The 20,623-nt window shown below is 45.3% G+C and overlaps 1 protein-coding gene, 2 long non-coding RNA genes and 1 other non-coding gene across 8 annotated transcripts; 2 read left to right on the forward strand and 2 right to left on the reverse strand.

The window, feature by feature from the left end:
- Window positions 1-334: 334 nt before the first annotated feature.
- Window positions 335-7,936, reverse strand: LOC113582198. 4 transcript variants are annotated; one of them, XR_003411138.2, is made up of 5 exons: window positions 7,353-7,925; window positions 1,723-1,879; window positions 1,497-1,611; window positions 893-1,345; window positions 335-565 (listed from the first exon to the last, which is right to left on the reverse strand). It is a non-coding gene; the product is annotated as an uncharacterized LOC113582198 (long non-coding RNA). The 4 variants fall into 4 exon arrangements; XR_003411137.2 differs by lacking the exon at window positions 335-565 and adding an exon at window positions 1,990-2,125 and having other exon boundaries at window positions 664-1,345; window positions 7,353-7,936; XR_003411139.2 differs by lacking the exon at window positions 335-565 and having other exon boundaries at window positions 664-1,345; window positions 1,497-1,639; window positions 7,353-7,934.
- A 594-nt stretch (window positions 7,937-8,530) lies between these two features.
- On the reverse strand, window positions 8,531-8,602 carry trnat-cgu. The gene has a single exon. It is a non-coding gene; the product is annotated as a tRNA-Thr (tRNA).
- A 215-nt stretch (window positions 8,603-8,817) lies between these two features.
- Window positions 8,818-10,810, forward strand: LOC113582191. The gene is made up of 2 exons (XR_003411134.2): window positions 8,818-8,994; window positions 9,199-10,810. It is a non-coding gene; the product is annotated as an uncharacterized LOC113582191 (long non-coding RNA).
- A 1,028-nt stretch (window positions 10,811-11,838) lies between these two features.
- Window positions 11,839-20,585, forward strand: suz12a (SUZ12 polycomb repressive complex 2 subunit a). Of its 2 annotated transcripts, XR_003411135.2 has the most exons (17): window positions 11,839-12,718; window positions 13,508-13,554; window positions 13,644-13,708; window positions 13,925-13,993; window positions 14,135-14,184; window positions 14,300-14,385; window positions 14,597-14,816; window positions 15,260-15,362; window positions 15,510-15,615; window positions 15,900-16,077; window positions 16,198-16,286; window positions 16,650-16,793; window positions 16,955-17,112; window positions 17,520-17,718; window positions 18,047-18,134; window positions 18,367-18,446; window positions 18,669-18,678. XR_003411135.2 is itself a non-coding variant. In XM_027017851.2 (16 exons), the coding sequence occupies exons 1-16, from the start codon at window positions 12,550-12,552 to the stop codon at window positions 18,886-18,888; spliced, it is 1,983 nt and encodes a 660-aa protein (XP_026873652.2). In that variant the 5' UTR covers window positions 11,843-12,549; the 3' UTR covers window positions 18,889-20,585. The 2 variants fall into 2 exon arrangements, 1 of the variants encoding a protein (XP_026873652.2); XM_027017851.2 differs by lacking the exon at window positions 18,047-18,134 and having other exon boundaries at window positions 11,843-12,718; window positions 18,669-20,585.
- The last annotated feature ends 38 nt before the right edge of the window (window positions 20,586-20,623 follow it).

Below are 20,623 nucleotides of genomic sequence, written 5' to 3' on the forward strand. Positions count from 1 at the left end.
TCTCTCCCTCTCTCTCTCCCTCTCTCTCTCCCTCTCTCTCTCTGTCTCTCCCTCTCTCTCTCTCTCTCTCTCTCTCTCTCTCTCGATAAAGTGCTGCTGTCTGCAGCAGGTCCCCTACGCTTGATGAGAAATGCCAAGCTGAGAGGGCAAAACGGGATATATACCAGCACCACTGAGCCCCTGCCTTGTAGAGCACACCATCATAGGCCACTTAGCCCACACATCTACACACCTTTCACTTAGAAAATTCATCAGTGATATACACTTACAAATCATTCATATTCGCAGGTGTATTCCAATGAAGGAAGCAAACCAAGCAATATGCACTCCAGTGTAAGTGTATACAACATTTTCTCAGGCATTTATGTAATGGATATACACACAAATGCACACTTACTTAGAGGGCAGTGCTAGGGACCAGAAATATGGTCGTTGGTGTAAGAAGTGTAAATCAGTGAGACATACGGGGTGGGGGGTGGGAGGGGCCACAGAGATGATCCAGCCGCATCATGACCCTCGACACCTCCACCTCTGGAGAATGCAAATCAACCCTCCAGAACTGCAGCTATAAATATGAAAGTAGGTGTGTGAGGTTACTGGCAGACTGTGCAGTAATCAAAGTCCTGAACAGCACATTTAAAAATGAAAACAGAACACGTGGTATGGTGACAAACTGGATTTAAAGATTTCAAAGAAATCTGGGCAAACAACTACTGCTATTAAAATATTATTTTAAAATATTAGTATTAAAATAAATAAATAAACACATATTTTAAACTGTGTTTGAAAGACTGGTCCAGAAGAGAGTCTGATGTCTGAAGGTTGGCAACATTGAAATAAATGTACATAATTAATTTTATCTATCAAAGTATGTTTATATAATGCCTCTTACAACAGCCATTGTCTTGATCCAAGCCCCCAGGGAACCAGCCAGGGGCGACAGTCCTGAAGAAAAACTCCCTGAGGGTGAGAGGAAGAAACCTCAAGAGGAAGCAGGGCTGAAGGGGAACCCATCCTCCTCTGCTCCACAATGGACAGCACGATGACATGCACATGAATAATCAAGAATAATCCAAGAAAACAACGGAGAAACAGAACAGAAGGAATGGACAACATCAGGGGAATTATACTGATAATAATACGTCTATGTCCCAAACCATTAAGTTAGTTCTCGGAGCATGGAACATAAAAATGGTATGGCTATCACGATGAAAGATAGACAATGGATAGACCAGGTGCTTGAGCAGACAGGAGGTTGTAGAGTCTGGATTTGGTGATTTAGAAGCTATCTGTGTCCCAGAAGCAGGTCTGGTGCAAGAACACTTCAGCGAACGTTGAGGGTTTCCTGTATCAGAAACACAGTAAACAGGAGGGTTCATGTTGGATGGTCTAGGGATATTTTTTTTATTGTTATTTTAGAAAAAGAACAAGGCGTTAAAAATCATTTTCAAAAATGAAAATATACAGTATACATATAAATATATAAGTAGATGTACTTTTTGCTCTGTGTGGAACTGGAATGGTTTCCTGCACTCTCTTTGGTTTGGGCAGACACGCTCACCTGGACCGAAACCTCATGCTCTTCAGGCTACGTTTGGCTCCGATCACCCTCTTCACCATTTGCAACAAAAAGAAAAGCCTGTTCAACAAAAGTATTCAATAAAACATGATTTTCTTCTTGTGTTTTCTACTCTTGCAAAAGTGAGTCAGTGGGGCTTGTACCTTGTCATTCCGCTTGCCAGTGGAGCGCAGTCCCGTTGTCCCAGGCTAATGACACGGGGCCGTCTGCCCCGGAATGCTCCACGGCGGTTCCTCTTGCTAGACTCCTCCTCAATACCCCCACACCTGTTCTTCATTCAAGTGCTCATTAGAACAGACCCTGCACACACACAGTGGTGCTTGAGCACGAGCAGCCAGGAGCGTTCATCGTCTCCTGGGCACTGACAGTTTCACGCGGTGCAGAATGACATCATTGAATGGGTACTCAACTCAGGACAGCCCGTGGGGATAAAGCATGCCATGGTTCATTCTTTGTTGTTCCTACTTTTCTCTCGTTCGGTCCGGGTTAGATGCGCCAGGCCGTGCCCACATCCCTGCTGTCATGGACCGTGTGGCACCAGAGATGCTGCATTGTATAAAAACGTTGGTGTGTCCCCTCACGGGTCATTTCAAAAGCACATTTTTAGCAGCGCAAGGGCCTAACACACCTCAGCGTCTGCCTGGAATCTGCTGGATCATAGCAACGACTCCCCGAGAAGAAATCAGGGCTTTGCATAATAATCGAGAATAGATTATTAAAGAATGGTAGGCACTATGCGCAACCTTAACTCCAGTATTATGGAGTAATGGCCCATTACAGACATTCCCTTGTAATGCATTTGCTGTAACACTAATGAGGTGGGAGTTGTTGCTCTTCACTGGCTGGGAAAAGGGGGGGGTGCTCAAATGGTTAAACCATGTTTGACTGGTTCCTGAGGGCAGCTGGAGACACACTGCAGTGGCAAGACTAGACGGAATGAGACAAACAGTTAAGATAAAATGTGTCATAATGTGTTAGTGTAGTCCATGTTCATGTCAAAGTAAATATCACGCTTTATCTAAACTCAAGTGCATTCTCTCTGCACCTCATTTGTATACCAAACAAAATCTGAAATGGTTTTTCAGGCTAAGTCATGCCGTGGCCATTTTCTAACAGTTATAACTTTTCTTGCCGCGTTCATAGGGAGGCAGTGTGGTTCCAAAGTCTGAAAAAACAGTAAAATGTCATGGCATGTCAGCCCGTGGCGATTTTTCCAGTCTACGCCACTGATGTCATACGACATCTTAGTGCAGCATGACATCACAGACTGGCACACATGCTTCTGTTATGTAAATAAACTTTGGGAGCTGGTGATGTGTAAAACCTTTCCTTTCTCTGATTGCGTTTCCTGCATTGCCAGACAGACCACTAGGAAAGAGAAAACAGGTTGTCCTAAAAATACCAGTGCAGCTGAGCAGGAACCGGTATGAAGCAACGGGCAGAGAGCCTCGCGTGGCACTTCTATGCGCTTTTGCACGACTTGGGCGCTGCACGTTTATCTTGTGTATGGCCTGCCTTGCTCCGAGCCCAGCAGCACAACGCTCACAGTGTCTTAATCCCACCACAGACCAAACAGCTCCAACTCCTTCTCAGTCATCAGTACTTACTTTTGAAACTTTCTTTTGTTTCTGCCGGACACTGTTCTCTCTCACTCTCTCCCTCTCTCTCTCTCACACACAAACACTTTCTAACAGCACGGACAGGGCCAGTGTTTGCGGATTATTGTGATTCTGTTTTCCCCTCTCTGTGTTTTTAAGGTGTGCGCTTTCCAAAGGGAGGAATGTGGAACACACAGAACTGTAGCAGGTATGGCTCCCCCTAGCAGAGTGGGCAGCGGCATCGCACTCTGCCGTCTGCACGCCTCCGACACACCTATACTTGCCCCTGATTGGTCTATGTCAGGTGGGATCTACACCATCACATGGAAGCCGTGTGAAAATGCAGCACGCTTGGCATCACACTGGCATAGTGATCACTACACAGCCATCAGCACAGGAAAGGGCTGCTTACGTAAAAGAGACGCAGACTACAGGAAGAGCATCTGGGAAGGTTTGCTGTGGCTGAGAAACAGAACATCATCCCTGTTTTTCACACATACAAAAACCTAATGGAGAATGGCTGCATTTCTGCAGGTGTGTGAGATGTGCAGATTACTGTGTGTGAGTGTGAGTCAGTGCCAGGGTGTGTACTGCTCACTACTGAGTCACTACACCCACTAGCATAGCTGGGTTTGCGGGGGGGGGGGGGGGGGGGGGGGTTGCATCTCCACCTGCAACTCCACTTCTCCAGCCACTGCTACATACTCACTCACTCACACACTCACTCACTCACTCACACTCATTCACTCACACACACTCACTCACACACTCACTCACACACTCACTCACATGTACTCACACATATGCACATGCTCACATACACTCACACAATTACTCATACACACATATTTACACTCACACATTTTCCTCTTTTCATTCAGTTCGGTTTTGGTTTTTGCCTTTCAAAGCCATTTGTCGGGATCTGATTAAAAAAAAGATCATCTAGTGAAGAAAGAACTCACTGGAGGAGTAGTGCATTAATTCTGTTAGTGTGGACAGCTTTCTCAGCCTAATCACCCATCACCACAGCAGACAAGCAAAAAGCCTTTAGTTACTATTTTCATTTCTTAAAGTATGTGTGTGTGTTTGAACTCATGCCCCAGAGGAAACATATGGAGCCCAGGGCACTGACATATTCAAATTTTCTCCACATTAGACTGCTGAATCCCAGTGTGCATGACCCAGTGATGCTCCTGAATTCAAAGCTGGGCTAGTTTAGTGTGTTTAAGGGTTCCTTAACATACTTCGCTTAAATGTAGCCTCTCCCACAATCAGCACTACTAAGGAGTTTCTTGGCCCTGGAAAGCTCTGGCGCATAATGCTCCACGCTCACAGCGGTGGGAAATGATTAGTGTGTGCGTGCGTGCGAGTGTGCATGAGTGTGTTAATGAGAGTTTTAGAGGTGCAGGTTATGCTGATAGCATGGCTCAAGATTCCACACACTCTACACCAGACTGTGTAGTTGGAGCTAGATGCTGTGCACGGCTGGAGCTACGTGGGTTTGGTACTGGGTGTGGACGGAGCTTTGCATGGTTGGAGCTGTGGGTGGGTGAAGCTGTGTGGAGTCGGAGCCGTGCACGGTCGGAGCTGGGTGAGTAACTGAATCGTTCTTTTGCTGCCCGCATACGAGCTTTTGCCCGTCCGCGTGCTGCATCCGGTGGGGTGAGTCAGACCCACAGCTTACGACGAATCCACCAGCCATATTTTCACGGCAGGCTGAAACGCTGGCACCTCTACCCAGCGCTGCACTGTTCCCACAGAGCCAACCCACACTGTAGTTTGTTCAAGTTTCATCCTGAGCAGAGCAGAATCACAGAGAATCTCAATGGCCATGTCCACCGCAGTACGCAAATGAATAAGATCACAGCTGTTATAAAAAGAACTCTGAGTGGATTTTACGGTATGAATTTACACGGAAAACCACACAGCATTGTAAGTTTTCCAAAAGCTTATGTAGTAAACATGATAAAAAAGATTATGTAGTTAACGTGAAAAATATCAATTCTTTTACAGCTTTAATATTGGCTTCGCACGGAGTACAGAGACTATTTTATCTGTCCAGCAAACAGAAAAATACCTTACTGAGATTAAAGGCTAGATATGTTTAATTTTTAGTCATTTAAATCAGGCCCACTGCAGATCTTTGAGTGTTTTATCAGATTTCTAGTCTACCATCTCTGATTGTGAAACATGGATATATATTAACAGAGATATACATCATCACACTGTGCATATTAATTTGAGCTCTGATTTTAGAGCTGCGGTTAATCACGCCCCTTGAAAACTAAAAATGCGTCTTATCTTTCAGCCCTGTCATGGCATGCTGAAAATTGCAAGAGCAATAAGGATTTTCAGGGGCATTATGACTGGGTTAATAAAACACAGCTGCCCCTGAAAGTCCCTCATTTTTCTTGCCGTCTCTTGGGTCCTCTTTCCTGAGCCTTGCAGCCTCGCTCTCATGCCTCACGCCCCACGCCTCCCTCGCGCTCGCTGACGGCTGCTCGTTGCTCGGAGAACAACTCGCCGCTGTTCCAGGGGAGACTGGGCCATGGGGAGGCTGAAACACTGCCTCACCCCCGCTACTGGCACTGAGCAGACCCTGCTGTCGACTGGCCAACAACCGAAAAGTTTAAATTAAGAAGTGAGGGGCTTCCCCTCCCCCCTTCCTCTTTCGCTCAACCAACCCCGCCTCCCCCCAATACATGTGGATGGGTTTATAAATTGCTTTTATAAAAAGGGCGCTGGGGCTTGCTTTCAGGATTTAAGTGAAAAGCTAAGAGAGGCTACTGAGTTCAACATTTTTTTGCGCAAATGTTTTTCCTATTTGGGTTGGTATTTGTTCATTTGGAAGACGTATACTGCCCGGATACCCAAAGCACTATTCTGAATTCTAAAAATAGGCTATGTGGAACGTTTAGATACAAATAGATTATCTGAACTAAACTTAGCCAGAATACTGGGATGATCCTGTGAGTACACGAAGATCACTGTGCTCTAAACATTGCTAAACTGTTGAGCAACACACGGCAGACAGGGCCACCACGCAACTCATCCGCCCAGCTCATTCAGACAGCTAAACCGTACAGCTAATCCGTACATCTGATCCACGTCGCTACTCCATACAACCAATTGTTGCCGCTCACCCATACAGATAATCCAAGACGCTCACCCATACAGATAATCTATACAGCTAATCCGTACATTTTATCCATGCATCTCATCCCCACAGCGGTCCCAACCACTGAGGCCTCCAGGTCAGGTGCGACAGGAGAGGCGTGTGGTACGCCGCCTCCTTCCCAAGACAAACAGCGCTGCAGCCGCTGAGCTCCACCGGAACCGTCACGTCACTTGTCAATTGTCTTTTTTCCTCCTTCAAGCGGCATTTCTATGTATGTCATGCTATGCAGAACAACTTTTGGGAATATGGACTCATCTTGAATCAGAAATATGGGACTTGTCCGAAAGACGTTTTCACAAAACAGGTGGTAGTTTATGCAGTCAGAGTTTATCTACCGATGGACTTAATTTAATTATCTTATCTCATCCAGCCTCTTAGTAATTATTTCCTGGGCAGCATCTTAGATAGTGGTAACAGAACTACGAACGTTTTGTCATTCTTATCTTGTAATACTATTAACGATGTTTCATTTAAATGGCCTCTTTTCCGTTAAGCCTTATCTGAACCTTTTTCATAACTTTGTAAAAGCTTTTTAAAAATGTATTTATTTGACTTGGAATTTGACGACCGTTTATTTACAATCAAAGAAAAATAAAAAATTGTACGGAAGATCACATGAGTCAGAAACTGGGACTTTGTAGGCCAGTTGGGAGAACACTTTTAACCACTCACCTTGCCCGCAAAGACCCAACCTCTAACACATCACTGTGGTCCAAGACGCGTCATGCCACTGTGTTCGCCTAATGTCGCGTTTACTTAAATAATACGGGCACGTATTCCACAAAGCGATCTGTTCGAGGTATCCATCCCTTCATAACTGTCATATCACAAACATCATACATATCCTCGTATTTATGCGATCATGACCTAGTATCGTGACGCCTTCAGCAAGACTCGAGTAGCAGCTTCGGCGATGACGAAGCAAACAATTTGGATAACAGCAATGAGTTGCGTTCAAGCGATTTAAATTTACATGGAGGAATCGCATGTGGCCTACCTTCCTCGCCGCACGCCACTTGTGCGACAGCTGTACTGTTCCAGTACCGTTATTGGAGCGTGTTTTATCTTATTGTCACTGATCGGAGTTGTACAAAAGTGAGCGCAACTCTGACGTTCGGGTGTTGAGTCCGATTGCTACAGCGGGCTCCAAATAAAGACGCGATTCTATCTCAGATCCTGATTTCCCGGAGGGGAGGGAAAAAAATATGGTTCTTTTTTTGCATATCTCCTAAAATCCATAAATGATGATGAGTGTATCCATCAAAAGTCTTCGTGGACCGACCCAACGGCGTTGTCTTGGTCAGATGTATCTGGGTGCCTACCATGTGCAACTGCGACTACTGATCTGCAGGCAGTCATCTCGTGCGCGGTCTCGAGCAACTCCCCGGGCCCTCCCTAAAATGGAATTCTAGGTAGCGCAAGTTGTGTCACATTGCTTCGTCTTTAAAAAAAAGTGATTAAAATAGTTCGCGTTTAACATATGCAACATCTTTATGGGTAGGAAACACAAATACGTGTTGCAGTGATATCTAAGGCTATTATATCTATTTGAGTATAGTGTCTAGAACAGCCTGTTGATTTTAGTGGTAACCTGTGATCGCATTACACTGTAATATCCTGGTATTTCTAAGACCGCTGGTATTTAACATGAATTACAGCCACTGTCCTTTATCTCTAATTACTTACATTTAGGGTTACATTGCCATCTTGTGGTCACTCTGTAGAATGACATTAAAAGTCTAAATCATGTACTACACGCTGGCCCGTTTCCTGGACATAGATTAAACCTAGACTAAACCTAGACTAAATTGCTGTGCCAACGTGAACCACGACTGTAAATTCAATATAATCTAGTCTTAATCTAAGTGTAGGAAACTGCTCCTCTGCCACTACTTCTTCAAGAAGAAACAATAGGCTTTGCCGTTTGTGTCGTACTTGGACTAATGATGTAAATACAAATCTCTAATCGAGGATATTTAAGACAGGAATATAACCAAAAAGCATACGTTCAGAGTAAAATTATGCACAATTAGTTAGTTTCTTATTTCGATATTGGGACTCCAGCCACTTTTAAGTTAGTAAATAATCGGGAAATGGTAGGAAATATTCATACTTCCATTTGCCGTCCATGTTTCGTTGGCAACTCTCCAAAACGTAGCAGGCCGACTGCGCGAAAGGCACGGACGGGGTTCGAACCCGCGATCTTCGGTTTACGAGACCGACGCCTTACCACTTGGCCACCGCGCCCAACGTCTTTAGTGGCCAAAATAACAGCATTTCAATTTACCAATTCCCTATGATAAATGATAAATCAAATATGCGGAGTATATGTACAAAGCTGCCATCACTTCAATTATATAAGAGCTGGTAATGCAAAATAATCGATTAAATACCAAATACACTCCCTGTAACTAACTAGCTACCCGGACCGGCAACGCCGGATATGATGCCATGCTGCCCTTTAAACCTTCAGCGAAGTGCCGCAGCTGGCAGACTAAAATAGGCTCTGATCATATTTACATTGTGCTTGCACGACGTTAAAAATAGCACATAACCCAACTACGGTAACAGCTGACATGAGAACGTAAATATACGAAGTCAGATGAACTGTAGACGTTTGGAGGATTGACGTTATTTTGGTGAGTGTAGTGAATCCATTAGCCTGACTAGCTAACTATTATACCGAATACAAAACAGCGGTAGCTCGTGTGTTATCAACTAAATGTAACCTAATAGTTAAACCCAGAGCGTGTGTGTTTCTTGTATTTCTTACAAAGTCAGCCCGAATATATATAAACTACACATTTATTTTTATTATTTTAATATAGTGTCTCTTTCAGCAGACATTTTAAAGTTGGGCATTCGTTCAAAGAAGATGCCGAGAGGTTAACTCTCTAAGTGATGTACACTTCATTTGGTCGTGAGGCGCTTCAGTGCGGTCTGGTTCGGGTACACAGCACGTTAGGATAAAAACTGGACTATGAAGTTAATCGTAGACGTGGTGTGGATGGTGTGGGGTATCGGAGCCTACGTCTATGATTACCTACACACCAGTGCCATAGAAGAACGTATACACTCTCTGGAAAGCGTCCTAACTGTCCACCAGTTCATCATCGTGTTCCTCACAGCAAGTCTTATCATGTTGATCTCATATATCATCTTTAAGAAACACTAACTACTACCAAGATATTCCAGCACTACACCAATGTGGTGCCACCCTACGGGTCTAAAACTGTTGTAAAGTGGTTTACATCGGAGAGCTTGTAGAATATGTTCATATTTTTTGTATATCCCTTGGTGTGTTTCTGGCTGAAGGAATAGAGGGTAAATTATGCCACCATTACTGTGAAAGACGTGGGGAAATTTTGAAGTGCTGCAATACTGAAGGCACAAGGTATGTGTTTTAGAATTTCCCTCAAAACCAGGAAGAAAATATGATTGTTTCTTCTAACACACTGCATTAATTGACGGAGTGCTTTTGGGACTCAAAGTGTTTTTTTTTTTACTGCAATGAACTTGGAACAGGAAAAAAAAACATTGAAAAGAGAAGCCAGTGGATTTTTGTGTAGCACATACACAAAGCTGCCAAACTGACTGCAGTTTTGTGACATTTGCCATAGCAACATTGTAGCTATGAAAAGATATCAACCTCCTGGACAACATATGTACTTCAACTTTCCACTTCCACAGCTCTGGAGTGGAAGCCTGGCAGAGACATTCTTGCATGGGCTTGCTCTCAGCCCTCATCATGATCTGTAATAAACGCTAACCACTAACCTAGCAAAGTCCTTCCAAGGTGACCATTCTGCTTCAGAAGGTGTGTTTTGCCCATTTTAATGTCCTCATGCAATGATCAGTAACAGCTTTGCTGGTCTTTGCTGGTGTGTGTCTACTATGATCTTTGCTAGTAAAGTCAGAGTACATTCTGGGGCACACGCTTTGCTGATTGTGCAGTTATTTAAGGAGCTTTAATTACACATAACAATGCTGATTCTACTTTATATTACATAGATAACTGGGTCAACATGTAGATTTCTGTTTCTGCACTTTGTCTTTACTGGAAGAGTGGAAACCTACTGAAACTGCTGTTTTCAACACTGTGACACTGTTTGTTTCCTTTTGTAGATTCTCATTTACTTTGAATTTGCATGAATGTTTAGAATAACATTACATCATGTCCATGAACATGTATTTTGGTGTAGGAAAAATGAACTTGGCCCTATATTAGAGAGTTGCAATTCACATTTGATTCATGTCAATAATTATTTTCCATTTAGTCTATAACAAATAACTGGTGGTTGATAATAAAACAGGGTTTAAGTCTTTTTGCCATATGCCATTAAAAACAGCATTAAAGAGTCTAATTGGCTTCTTAGGGGGAGGAATGACATCGGTTCATCTAAGAACTATTAAAAAAAAAACTACAATAGAAATAAAATGATTTGATACATTAAATGTTAATGTGTGGCTTTAATGTGCAACTATCCACTGTGTATGTGTCTCCACTGTTGCCACTTGAAATGCATCATCTTGGTGTATTTGTGGTGGCTTAGTTTGGACACTGATAACAGACTCTACTTTTTAATTGTTAATTGTTATGCGTAGAGCGGCCGGACATACGGTTATAGGCCGGAAAATCAGTTTTTCAGCTCCCTGTATTCCATCCGTCTGGCTGGACACGTGACGTCCATCTGGAGTCAACTGGTAGTTGCTTCCCATTGACCAGTATTATTTAAAGGTGCCGTTGGGTCACAAAGCAAACGCCTTGTATTTCTTTGGTTTAACAGATCATCTCATCATATCTCACTTCTTGGCTAACCGCGGTAAGTGTACATTTTAAATGCTAGTCGGTTAGGATGTTTGCAATAGTGTGGAAATACCAAAAAGAAAAAAACCTCAGTTCTCAGAATCATCCAATTTATTTATGAAGAGTAGGAAAAGATCATTTTAATGTCTTCTGTACACTATTCCAGACTTAAATACTGCATGTAAGTGCCGTTTTTTATTGGTGAGTAAAGCAGTAATTTATATTACAGATTTCTAAATAAAATTGGTCGACTCTGTTAGATAACTAGATAGGTTATAATTTTAGTTTAGTAGTCTCATATTCCTGTCTCCCGTATATACCGCCTTTGGTGGTGTGGTGTCCTTTTATTAAAGTGGTTATTGAAGTGACCAGCGTAGTTATTTATTTATATCAGTTTTAAACTGACTTTTAAAACTAAGCCCGTACAACTTTAAATAACTAAACATCTTGCTAACAAACTAAGCCTGTGGAATCAAACGTATAAAATAAATATTTTTTAGGGTGCTGATGATGGCCTATTCCGAAAGCATAACTAGGAGAAATCGCTAAAACGCAACTGAACTGACCTTGTGATTTTTTTGACCACTGTACGCTTTGCTTGTAACCACGTTATAAATAACGTTATAAATAACACCCCGACACGCTCTAACAGAGACAGTCGGACCAAAACTGAAGACCGAGCGCGCGTGCTCGACGAACTCCGTTCCAACTTCCGTGCGAAAGGTCGCGGCGTCTCGGTGCGGGCGGACGGGAATCCCTGCCTGTAGCGTTGTGGCGCCGCAATTGAGAAGACTTTCGTCTTCGTTAAAGTCTTTCAGATTCCGTTATTTCGGCCAAATACGTTTAGGCGCAGGTACTTTGACCGAACAAGCGTTCGAGATTTTGGGTTTGGGCTTCTCGCGATACCTCACTAACTTAAGCGACTCGACCAGACAGATTTTGTTGCTGCCGGTGGGATGTTAAAAAACGTGTCATTCTGCGGCTAGCTAGGTGTATGTGTCCTGAAATCCTGGAAGATAATACGACCAACAAACTTGAAAGTACTTGAGTTTAAATCAGCTATTCAACCGCAGTCGGAAGCGCCGGACGAGCCGCTAGCTAACCGGTCCTTTTCCGGCTGTAATTTTGAGAAAGTCGCACAAAGGCGGGTGGCTTTGTCGGTTCTTTATTTTTGGACACCGATTAGGCTGCATCGGGTCGCTTGACCATGTACCCTAACCGGTCTCTGAGGCTAGCTAGCCGCCCGGCTTGCTGATGCTCCGCGAGTGACTGCGCGGAGAGGCGAGCCCGTTCCCGGCCGGTTTCCTCTACCTTTGTTCGGGGCTCGGCCGAGCCGACGGTCGTTTCGCGGAAACCTCTCGCCAGTAACGGGGTCTCGGCGTTTGGCATGGCGCGACAGAAGCACGCAGGCCCGGACTCCGCTAACGGGTGTGGGTATGGCAGCGCCAAAGCCCACGGCGCACACACACACTCGGGCTTTGGGATGACCGCAGCGAAGAGACCCAAGATGGACCAGGTTCAAGCCGACCACCAACTCTTCCTGCAAGCCTTTGAGAGTAAGTTCCCAAGGCGTTTGCGAGGTACCGACACTGTTGCTTGCATTAGACCAAAGGTTTTAGCAGAAGTGCCACAGATATTTTAGACCCAGCGGAACACGACGCAAGCGTTAGTCTTTTTTTGGCCAGTTAGCTGGTAGCTAACAATACTGCACGTTTGTCTTAGTCAAGCTAGCCCATTAGCTAATACTGACTTTTTTACAACCACCTGCTTTTCTCGGTGAGCAGGCTAAGATAGCTTAGTTAACCAGGCTGGCTAGCTTTTAGATACTGTAGTGTATCGTTTGATCCCCCAAATTACATTGAAATAGTTCGCTTAACACCGGTAGGAGAAGTTGTTTGACCGAAATGGCCTGTGCCCAGAGTAAAAAGCTTGTGTAAAACAACTCAACACACCATTCTGATTTAACACATGTAGTAGAATCAAATGTTTGGATGACGACGGCAACGTCAATTCTTATACTGTTGTAATGTATGGCTACATGCATCACTAAAATCAGGCGACACGTGGGACAAAAACACGACACGTGCTTCGACTGTCTCGTCTGTCCTTAGATGTTATTTTCCGGTTGATAAACGCAACTTCGTCCCTCCTCCAAAGCAGTCCGTCTGTGGCTGTCCTCAATTGTGGTCGGTCGTACGACCAGATTGGTTTTCACTCACCAAAATATTGCCTTACGCTGTTGCTAGGAGTCGTGATATATTTAAACGCCTAAAACAAAACCTGTTAATTTATTTCGTTTTTTAAAAATTATTTTATTTTATTTTATTTTTTACATTTTTTTGCAGAGCCAACTCAAATATATAGATTCCTCCGTACAAGGAACCTAATGGCAGTAAGTAAATACTGAGGACTCGATCTGTCGTTATTGATAATGAAACTGTAATATCCAATAGGCCTTACTCGTTATTTCTGTCTTGCCAGCCCATTTTCCTGCATAGAACCCTCACGTACATGTCCCATCGGAATTCAAGAACCAACAGGAAAAGGTAATAGGATTTCTGTTTGTGAAGATCATTTTGAAATACTGCTTGTAATGGTGATTGTTGGTAAATTTGCATGCACCAGCAAAGCCATTGTAACTGACAAACTCAGTCTAGCAGTGTGTGAGTATGGGACAGACCTGCCTTGCAGTGAGGGAGTGTAACGGTGCGTGAGGAGCATGTGTGACTCGTATGAGTAACCTCAGTGTGTGTCATGTTCAGAAAACACTTCAGCATGGATGATCTGCTCTTCAAAGCGGAGAAGACAAAAATGGAGCAGGACTCGCACAAGTAAGTGATCTCCACATCATGCTTACTTCGTTAACTGACATTTTAAAGAGGCAGTGTGGGCTTTGTAGGTACTTGTGTTGGAGGGGTGGATGGAGTTCATCATGAATGTCTAAACTGTACACTGCATTTTCCTCTCTTCAGTTTAGCCCCCCATTTACAGCTCACCTTTACTGGATTTTTCCATGACCTTGGTAAGAGTTGTTTGTAATTCTGAGCCAGTTGTGTTGCTCTCTTTCCCCTCGCTGTCGTGCACAAAATAACATCTTGCGATTGTGCAGTAGTTACAGTAATGTCATGTTGTTACAGACACGGTCTCACAAAACTCGGAGAATGAAGAAAACTTGGTGTCTTTGGAAGTGGTACTCCTCATAGTCTATCATAAGAAGAGGAAGGTAAAAGGCTTTGCTAGTATGGACCACAGTTCCCAACTGTAGTAAATTCATCACAGTGTGCGCTTGCGTTGGTGTGAGAGGTTATACGTGTGTGTGTGTGTGTGTGCATGCACGCACGCATGTCTTCTAGCAGTTGTTTTTTTTTAGCCTCTTTAGATGTGCTCTGATGTGGTTTCTTCAGTACCTCTGCCCCTTGCTGTTTTGTATGCAGGATGTCAGCTGCCCTATTAAACAGGCGCTTATGGGGAAGAAACAGGTGCTGAAGAATCCAGACTACAGACATGTGAAGGTGGGCTCGTGTCCGTCCATCATCGTGCCCAGTCAGTTGTTTGAGCACAATAACAGCCACATGGTGAAATCCTGCTCCCTGCTGTTCAGGATCACCTGCTCCGGAGGCCGGGAGCTCAGCAGCTTGCCCAGCAGAGACACCAGTAAGGCCTTTGGCATGTCATACCCTCCTCGGCTTTGGTAGTATGTTGTGTATTTGGACAAGAACCTGTTTAGGGAGACAGTGGTTAAGCGCATAGACATGGTTAATCAAGACCGCAGCGTGACTGGATATGGACCATTCTATTATCGACTAAACCCCCAAATAGCACTCTAGAATCATGCTTTAATGCTGTATTTTAATGTGAATATTTTAGTGCTGTATTTTAATGTGTTTGTTTAATGATGCATTTTAATGTGTATGTTTTAATGCTGTATTTTAATGAATCATGCACATCTATGCAATAGGTCTCATGGTCTGTGTTCCAGATGGTACTCATTCACATTACATGTGTGGTAGCTGGATGGTACAAAATGATGAGGAAAACAAAATAATTCCCCTGATGCTTACAGAAGGTGTGTTTTGTTTTTTGTTTTTTTCTTTCAGATGTTATTGAAGAACTCCCCAGCAGAAAGAAGCGGTATTCTACCCATCGTGAAGATAGCGAGACCACGTTTGTAGCCCAGATGTCCGTGTTTGATAAGAACAGGTACATTTAAGTAAGAGTTTTATTGCCCCTTTTAAGCCCTCGACTTCAATTTGTGTGGCACTGAGTGGCTCACTGTCAGGATCAGCAGGATGATGGTGGTGTCCGTTCTGCATGAGTGAGGTTTGTTTGTTTTTGATTGTTTGAAAGGCGTCTGCAGCTGTTGGATGGTGAATATGAAGTCTGTATGCAGGAGACGGAGGAGTGTCCAATCAGTAAAAAAACAGCCACATGGGAAACCATTCTGGACGGGAAGGTGTGTGGGTGTCGGTGTGGGCGTGGGTGATTTATGGCTTGCAGAAAGGGGGCGGGGCTTGTTCAGCCTCCTTTCGCAAAGCTGAAGCTGCCTAGAACCTCAGGCACAGTTTCACCATCACAGCTCAAACCATGAGATTTTTAAGTGAAGCCAAATAATGTAAATTAGTGTGGCGGATATACGGGGAATGACCGCCAGGCTTCTGGAATGTTTGATGGTTCCATCCCCTCACTCAACATCGGGGTGGATGTTTTGTGTTTGTTTTTTTGTCTCTGTTGGTGCAGTGGGTGCCTCCGTTGGACAGACTGACCCATGGCCCCACGTTGCACTTCACTCTACGTTGGACAGGCGACGCAGCCGGCCGTTCTGCTGCCCCCCCTACCCGTCCTCTCGCCACGCGCAACTCGGCCAGCGGCGTTGGGGAGAGCCAGCGGCCCACCGCCCCACGGCCTCACACAGTAGGTACGGTCTGCTCCCATCGCTCCGCTCTGGGTGACCTTGTGCCCTGACGTCCCGGTAGGCAGCACAGGCACACATCTGGCGTAACGTTGCACGAGTGCTGATGCGTGTACCGTCCTGCAGCGGTTAAAGATCCCGTCAGCGACGACATGTCTGTACGGAAGGAACGGGTCCATACTGAGCCTCGGCAGAAGCTGCGTGTCTACTACCAGGTAAGGGAACGCCCATGTGACCCACACCTGCTGCGCGCCCGGCTCTGAGCCCTGTGTGCGTCATTGTGTTGTTCGCAACCCTGGGAACGCTGGAAGGGCTTAAAGCTTCCTGGCAGTCTCCACCTCTCTCCACTCGGCTTGTCTGTGCTGGCTTTGGCTGTTGGGTTTAAGAGGACGGGCTGTATGCTAACTCGGTGGGTGGGTGTGTGGGTGGGTGTGTGGGTGGGTGTGTGGGTGGGTGTGTGGGTGGGTTGTGTGTGGGCCCTGAAGTTCAGAGTTTACCCTGTATTTTGCCCCCCCCAGCCCTTTCTCTGTGTCTGTGGTTTGCTTATGCCTGGTGCTCTGTCTCTGCATCCTGGCTAGTTCCTGTACAACAACAACACACGGCAGCAGACGGAGGCTCGGGACGACCTGCACTGCCCCTGGTGCACGCTGAACTGCAGGAAGCTCTACAGCCTCCTCAAACACCTCAAACTCTCCCACAGTCGCTTCATCTTCAACTACTTGGTGAGCATGAACTCCTTCCCACTGTCATGGCCAATTTACCTGTTTGTCGTAGTAGATGCTCACATCATGAGTTAGAACAAGGCCTTGTGTGTTAGGGGCTCTGTAGCTCTGTGTTTTGGTGTGGATGTTGTTCCCTGATGTTCTCTCTCCCTCCTGGACAGCCTCACCCCAAGGGAGCCCGTATCGACGTCTCTGTGAACGAGTGTTATGATGGCTCTTATGTGGGGAACCCCCAGGACATCCACTGCCAGCCTGGCTTTGCCTTCAGTCGCAATGGTCCGGTGAAGAGGAGCTCCGTCACGCATGTCCTCGTTTGCAGGTCAGTGCCCCGGTGCCGCACGTTGGCGACCGCGTGCTGGCAACTGAGCGTCAACGCCTGAGCAGCCGGTGTGTGGCCGTGTCGGACGGTGTGTGGGTGCCTTTCTTAAACCAAAAACCACTGTAACTATTCCAGGCAGCTGTTTTAACTTGATCATTTTTTTTTTTTAGCTCGCTCCATCATGTTCAGCCCCCAATCCACGCGTGCATAGTGTGTGCATTAGTGATAGGAGTGTGCGACAGTGATGGACTGCAGATGCTGTAGTTTACCTGGCGGAGCTTGGCGTTAGCTACATCGTGGCCCTATGTTCAGTTCTCAGGGAGCAGACACACCATCCTCCTGATAAACGTGCAACTCTGCAGAAGAGCAACTGCCAAATTCTCTGAATGATGATGGTGTCCTTGCAGGCCCAAGCGGCGGAAGCCATGCCTGTCTGAGATCCTGGAGTCAGAGGACGATCACCTGGAGCAGCAGCGGACGTATGTGAGCGGCCACAATCGCCTCTACTTCCACAGCGACAGCTGTGTCCCCCTCCGCCCGCAGGAGATGGATGTAGACAGCGAGGATGAGAGGGACCCCGAGTGGCTGAGGGAGAAGACCACGATGGTAAGGAGCGCTGCCAGTTCATAACAGGAAAGGCAAAAGTGGGTGGGATTGCAACTCAAAGGAGGAGTGGGTGGAATTACATTTTATTGGGACATCTTAATGGGTTTGCCACTTAATTCAGGTGAAAGTGGGTGCATACACAATGGACAGATTGGGCAGGTTTACAGCTCGGTGGAGGAGAGAGTGGGTGTGGCTTACAGCTCAGCTGAGAGAGTGGGTGGAGCTAACAGCTTGGCAGAGAAGTGGGTGGGGCTTACAACTAACCAGAGGAGTGAGCGGGTTGGGGCTTACAGCTTGATGATGTAGAGCGTGGACGATGTGCTTTCAGCTACTGCTGTGAAGAAACCAGCAGCTGTAAAACAGCAGGTCATCTAAGCCTCTCTGAAGCAGTGAGCAGTGGTAGCTCAGTGGTTAAGGTAGGTTGCTGGTTCAAGTCCCACCACTGCCAAGTTGCCACTGTTGGGGCCCCTGAGCAAGACCCTTAACCCACAATTGCTCAAGTTGTATTCAGTCATAATTGTAAGTTGCTTCGGATAAAAGTGTCAGCTAAATGCCGTAAATGAAGCACCATCTGTCATAATGGTGGTAGTAATATCTGTTGCTGCTACTGTTTTGAATGTAGGTTGTGTCTGATTTTGTTCACTTTAGCAAATCGAGGAGTTCACAGATGTCAATGAAGGTGAAAAAGAGGTGATGAAACTCTGGAACCTGCATGTGATGAAACATGGGTATGTATCTTCAATTCCCCCTTTACTCTCCCTGGGGTTTCTAGAGTATATCAGCACTCTAAAACATTTGCCTTAGATGTCTGTCAAATTCAGTGCGTATATCTGTTCATACCCCATCCTGTTGTAGATCACCATTATGTAATGTGTTTTTTCATTATTTTTCATTTCATTTCTCATCTCTGGGATAATTGTAGCAGGGATGTGTTTGTTTTCCTTTGTCAGGTTCATAGCTGACAATCAGATGAACCACGCCAGCATGCTGTTTGTGGAGAAGTGCGGTTCTGTTATCATCCAGAAGAACCTGTGCAGAAACGTCCTGCTTCACCTGGTCAGCATGCATGACTTTGGCCTGGTGAGCACTGCCACCATCGACAGGGCCATGGCCCGCCTGCGGGAAGAGCAGCAGCACGAGGGCCACGCCTCCAAAGCCAATAAAACTTAAACGCACGCACCCCCAAATGCTGGCCCGGCACTCCAGGCCGGACATGGAACCAAATGTAGGGCCTGCGGCACTCGTGTGCTGGGTGTAAGGGTGTGTGCGTGTCACAGTGCGGGGCTGGCGGAGGGAGGTGGAGGGTTGGTTGGTGGTGGAAGTGACCTGTTAGTGAGGTCTCCCAGAAAACCATCTGTGTGCTTTAAACTCAAATCTATTGCATCGTTGGACAGTAACCTGAAGCATTGCTCCATATCCAAACAAGAGATGAGTGATATAGACAGATTGCACTCTTGGCAATCAGCTTCAAAATAACTGTTTGATTTTGTGACCTTTGGCCTCTACCCTGAGAACATTGTATCCCCAAGTTGAGTCCTGGAGCATTTTTAGTGTTTTTTTTTTTTTTGTTTTTTTTTTTCCGTGTCTGTTTTGAAAAGACTTTTGAACAGATTTCTAATATATTTTAAACTGTGAAAAATATGTAAGCCCTGATTTGTGGCTTTTACTGATTTAACATGTATAACCTAGAGATGGTTCAGGTCATTTTTTTGAAGCTCTGTAGCGCTCACAGATATGTGGCTGCAAGTTGAGTGCCTCACTGTAGCTGTGGAGCCATCCACAGACGAGTCGGTCAGGGGTCGAGCAGCTGGACCGTAGGAGATGACCCCTGCAAGCGTGGAGCTGGAGAAGCCCAGCTGCAGCTGACTGGACATGTGTTTTAAATGTCCACCTCAGTCTGAAATATTACACTGAAAGCAAGAGACACAAGCGCACACACATACAGGGTGATGAAACTCAGAAGTAGAATGCTATGCTGGTCAGCACCGAGACACCTTGAAAAAGTGTTTACACAAATTGTTTTATAGATATAGATTTCAAGCAGGGTTTCAACTTTTAATGGATGTATGATGTACTACTTGTAAGGACATTTAGCAGTGCAGGGTTCAGTCTGCAAGTGGTTGTTTTTGTTTGTTTGGTGGCAGCTAGTAGTTTGTCAGTAGGCCAGTGTAAGGCTGCTCCTGCTTCCCTTCCATGTGGCGTGTGCCGAAGGTATCCTCACGCTCCAGGAAGGAACCGCCGCTTCCGCTTGCTCCTTTCGCCGTTTTGCTTCGTCTGCGTTAATAGGACGTTGGCTTTTAGACAGATATAAACCACACCCCCCTTCGACGGTGGAAGGCTTTGCTGCTGGGTTGGTTCCTTGTCAGAAATGGTCTGATGGAGCTTTCATCACTTTGTCTACTTACATGTCGACGTCTCTATGTACTTAAGCTACATAACACATTTTTAAAAATGCAAAACATTCGGTTAAGATGATTCTGTCTTGAGGCTTAGTTTTTGGAAAGGGTGAAGTTTACATACCAAAGTTGATGACTTTACAGCAATCACGCGCATCTTTAGCTTGAAGAATGGATTTCTTGCCGTCATGGACTCTGCCCAAAGGCTTTGGCTGGTTCAGCGCGAATACACCGACTGCGGCTGTGCTTAGACACAGCACAGCATTCACCCGTTACGGTGTGGAGTCGCGGTTCTACCAGCCAACTAGTTTGCTTTCAGTGCCTCAACCCAATACCAGCATCATTTGCACAAGATGTGGATGGAAAACTGTTGACAGATGGCCAGTTTGGAATTTTGGTGCTTTTGCTGTAAAAGGAATGTCTTGGAATAGTTTTTTCTATTTAAAAATAAATGGATTTTTTCACAGTTGATGATTCCAGTCATTGTCCATGAATGAAGTTAACGGTTT

Source organism: Electrophorus electricus, chromosome 1, assembly GCF_013358815.1.
Source record: "Electrophorus electricus isolate fEleEle1 chromosome 1, fEleEle1.pri, whole genome shotgun sequence".
Lineage (NCBI taxonomy): Eukaryota > Metazoa > Chordata > Actinopteri > Gymnotiformes > Gymnotidae > Electrophorus > Electrophorus electricus.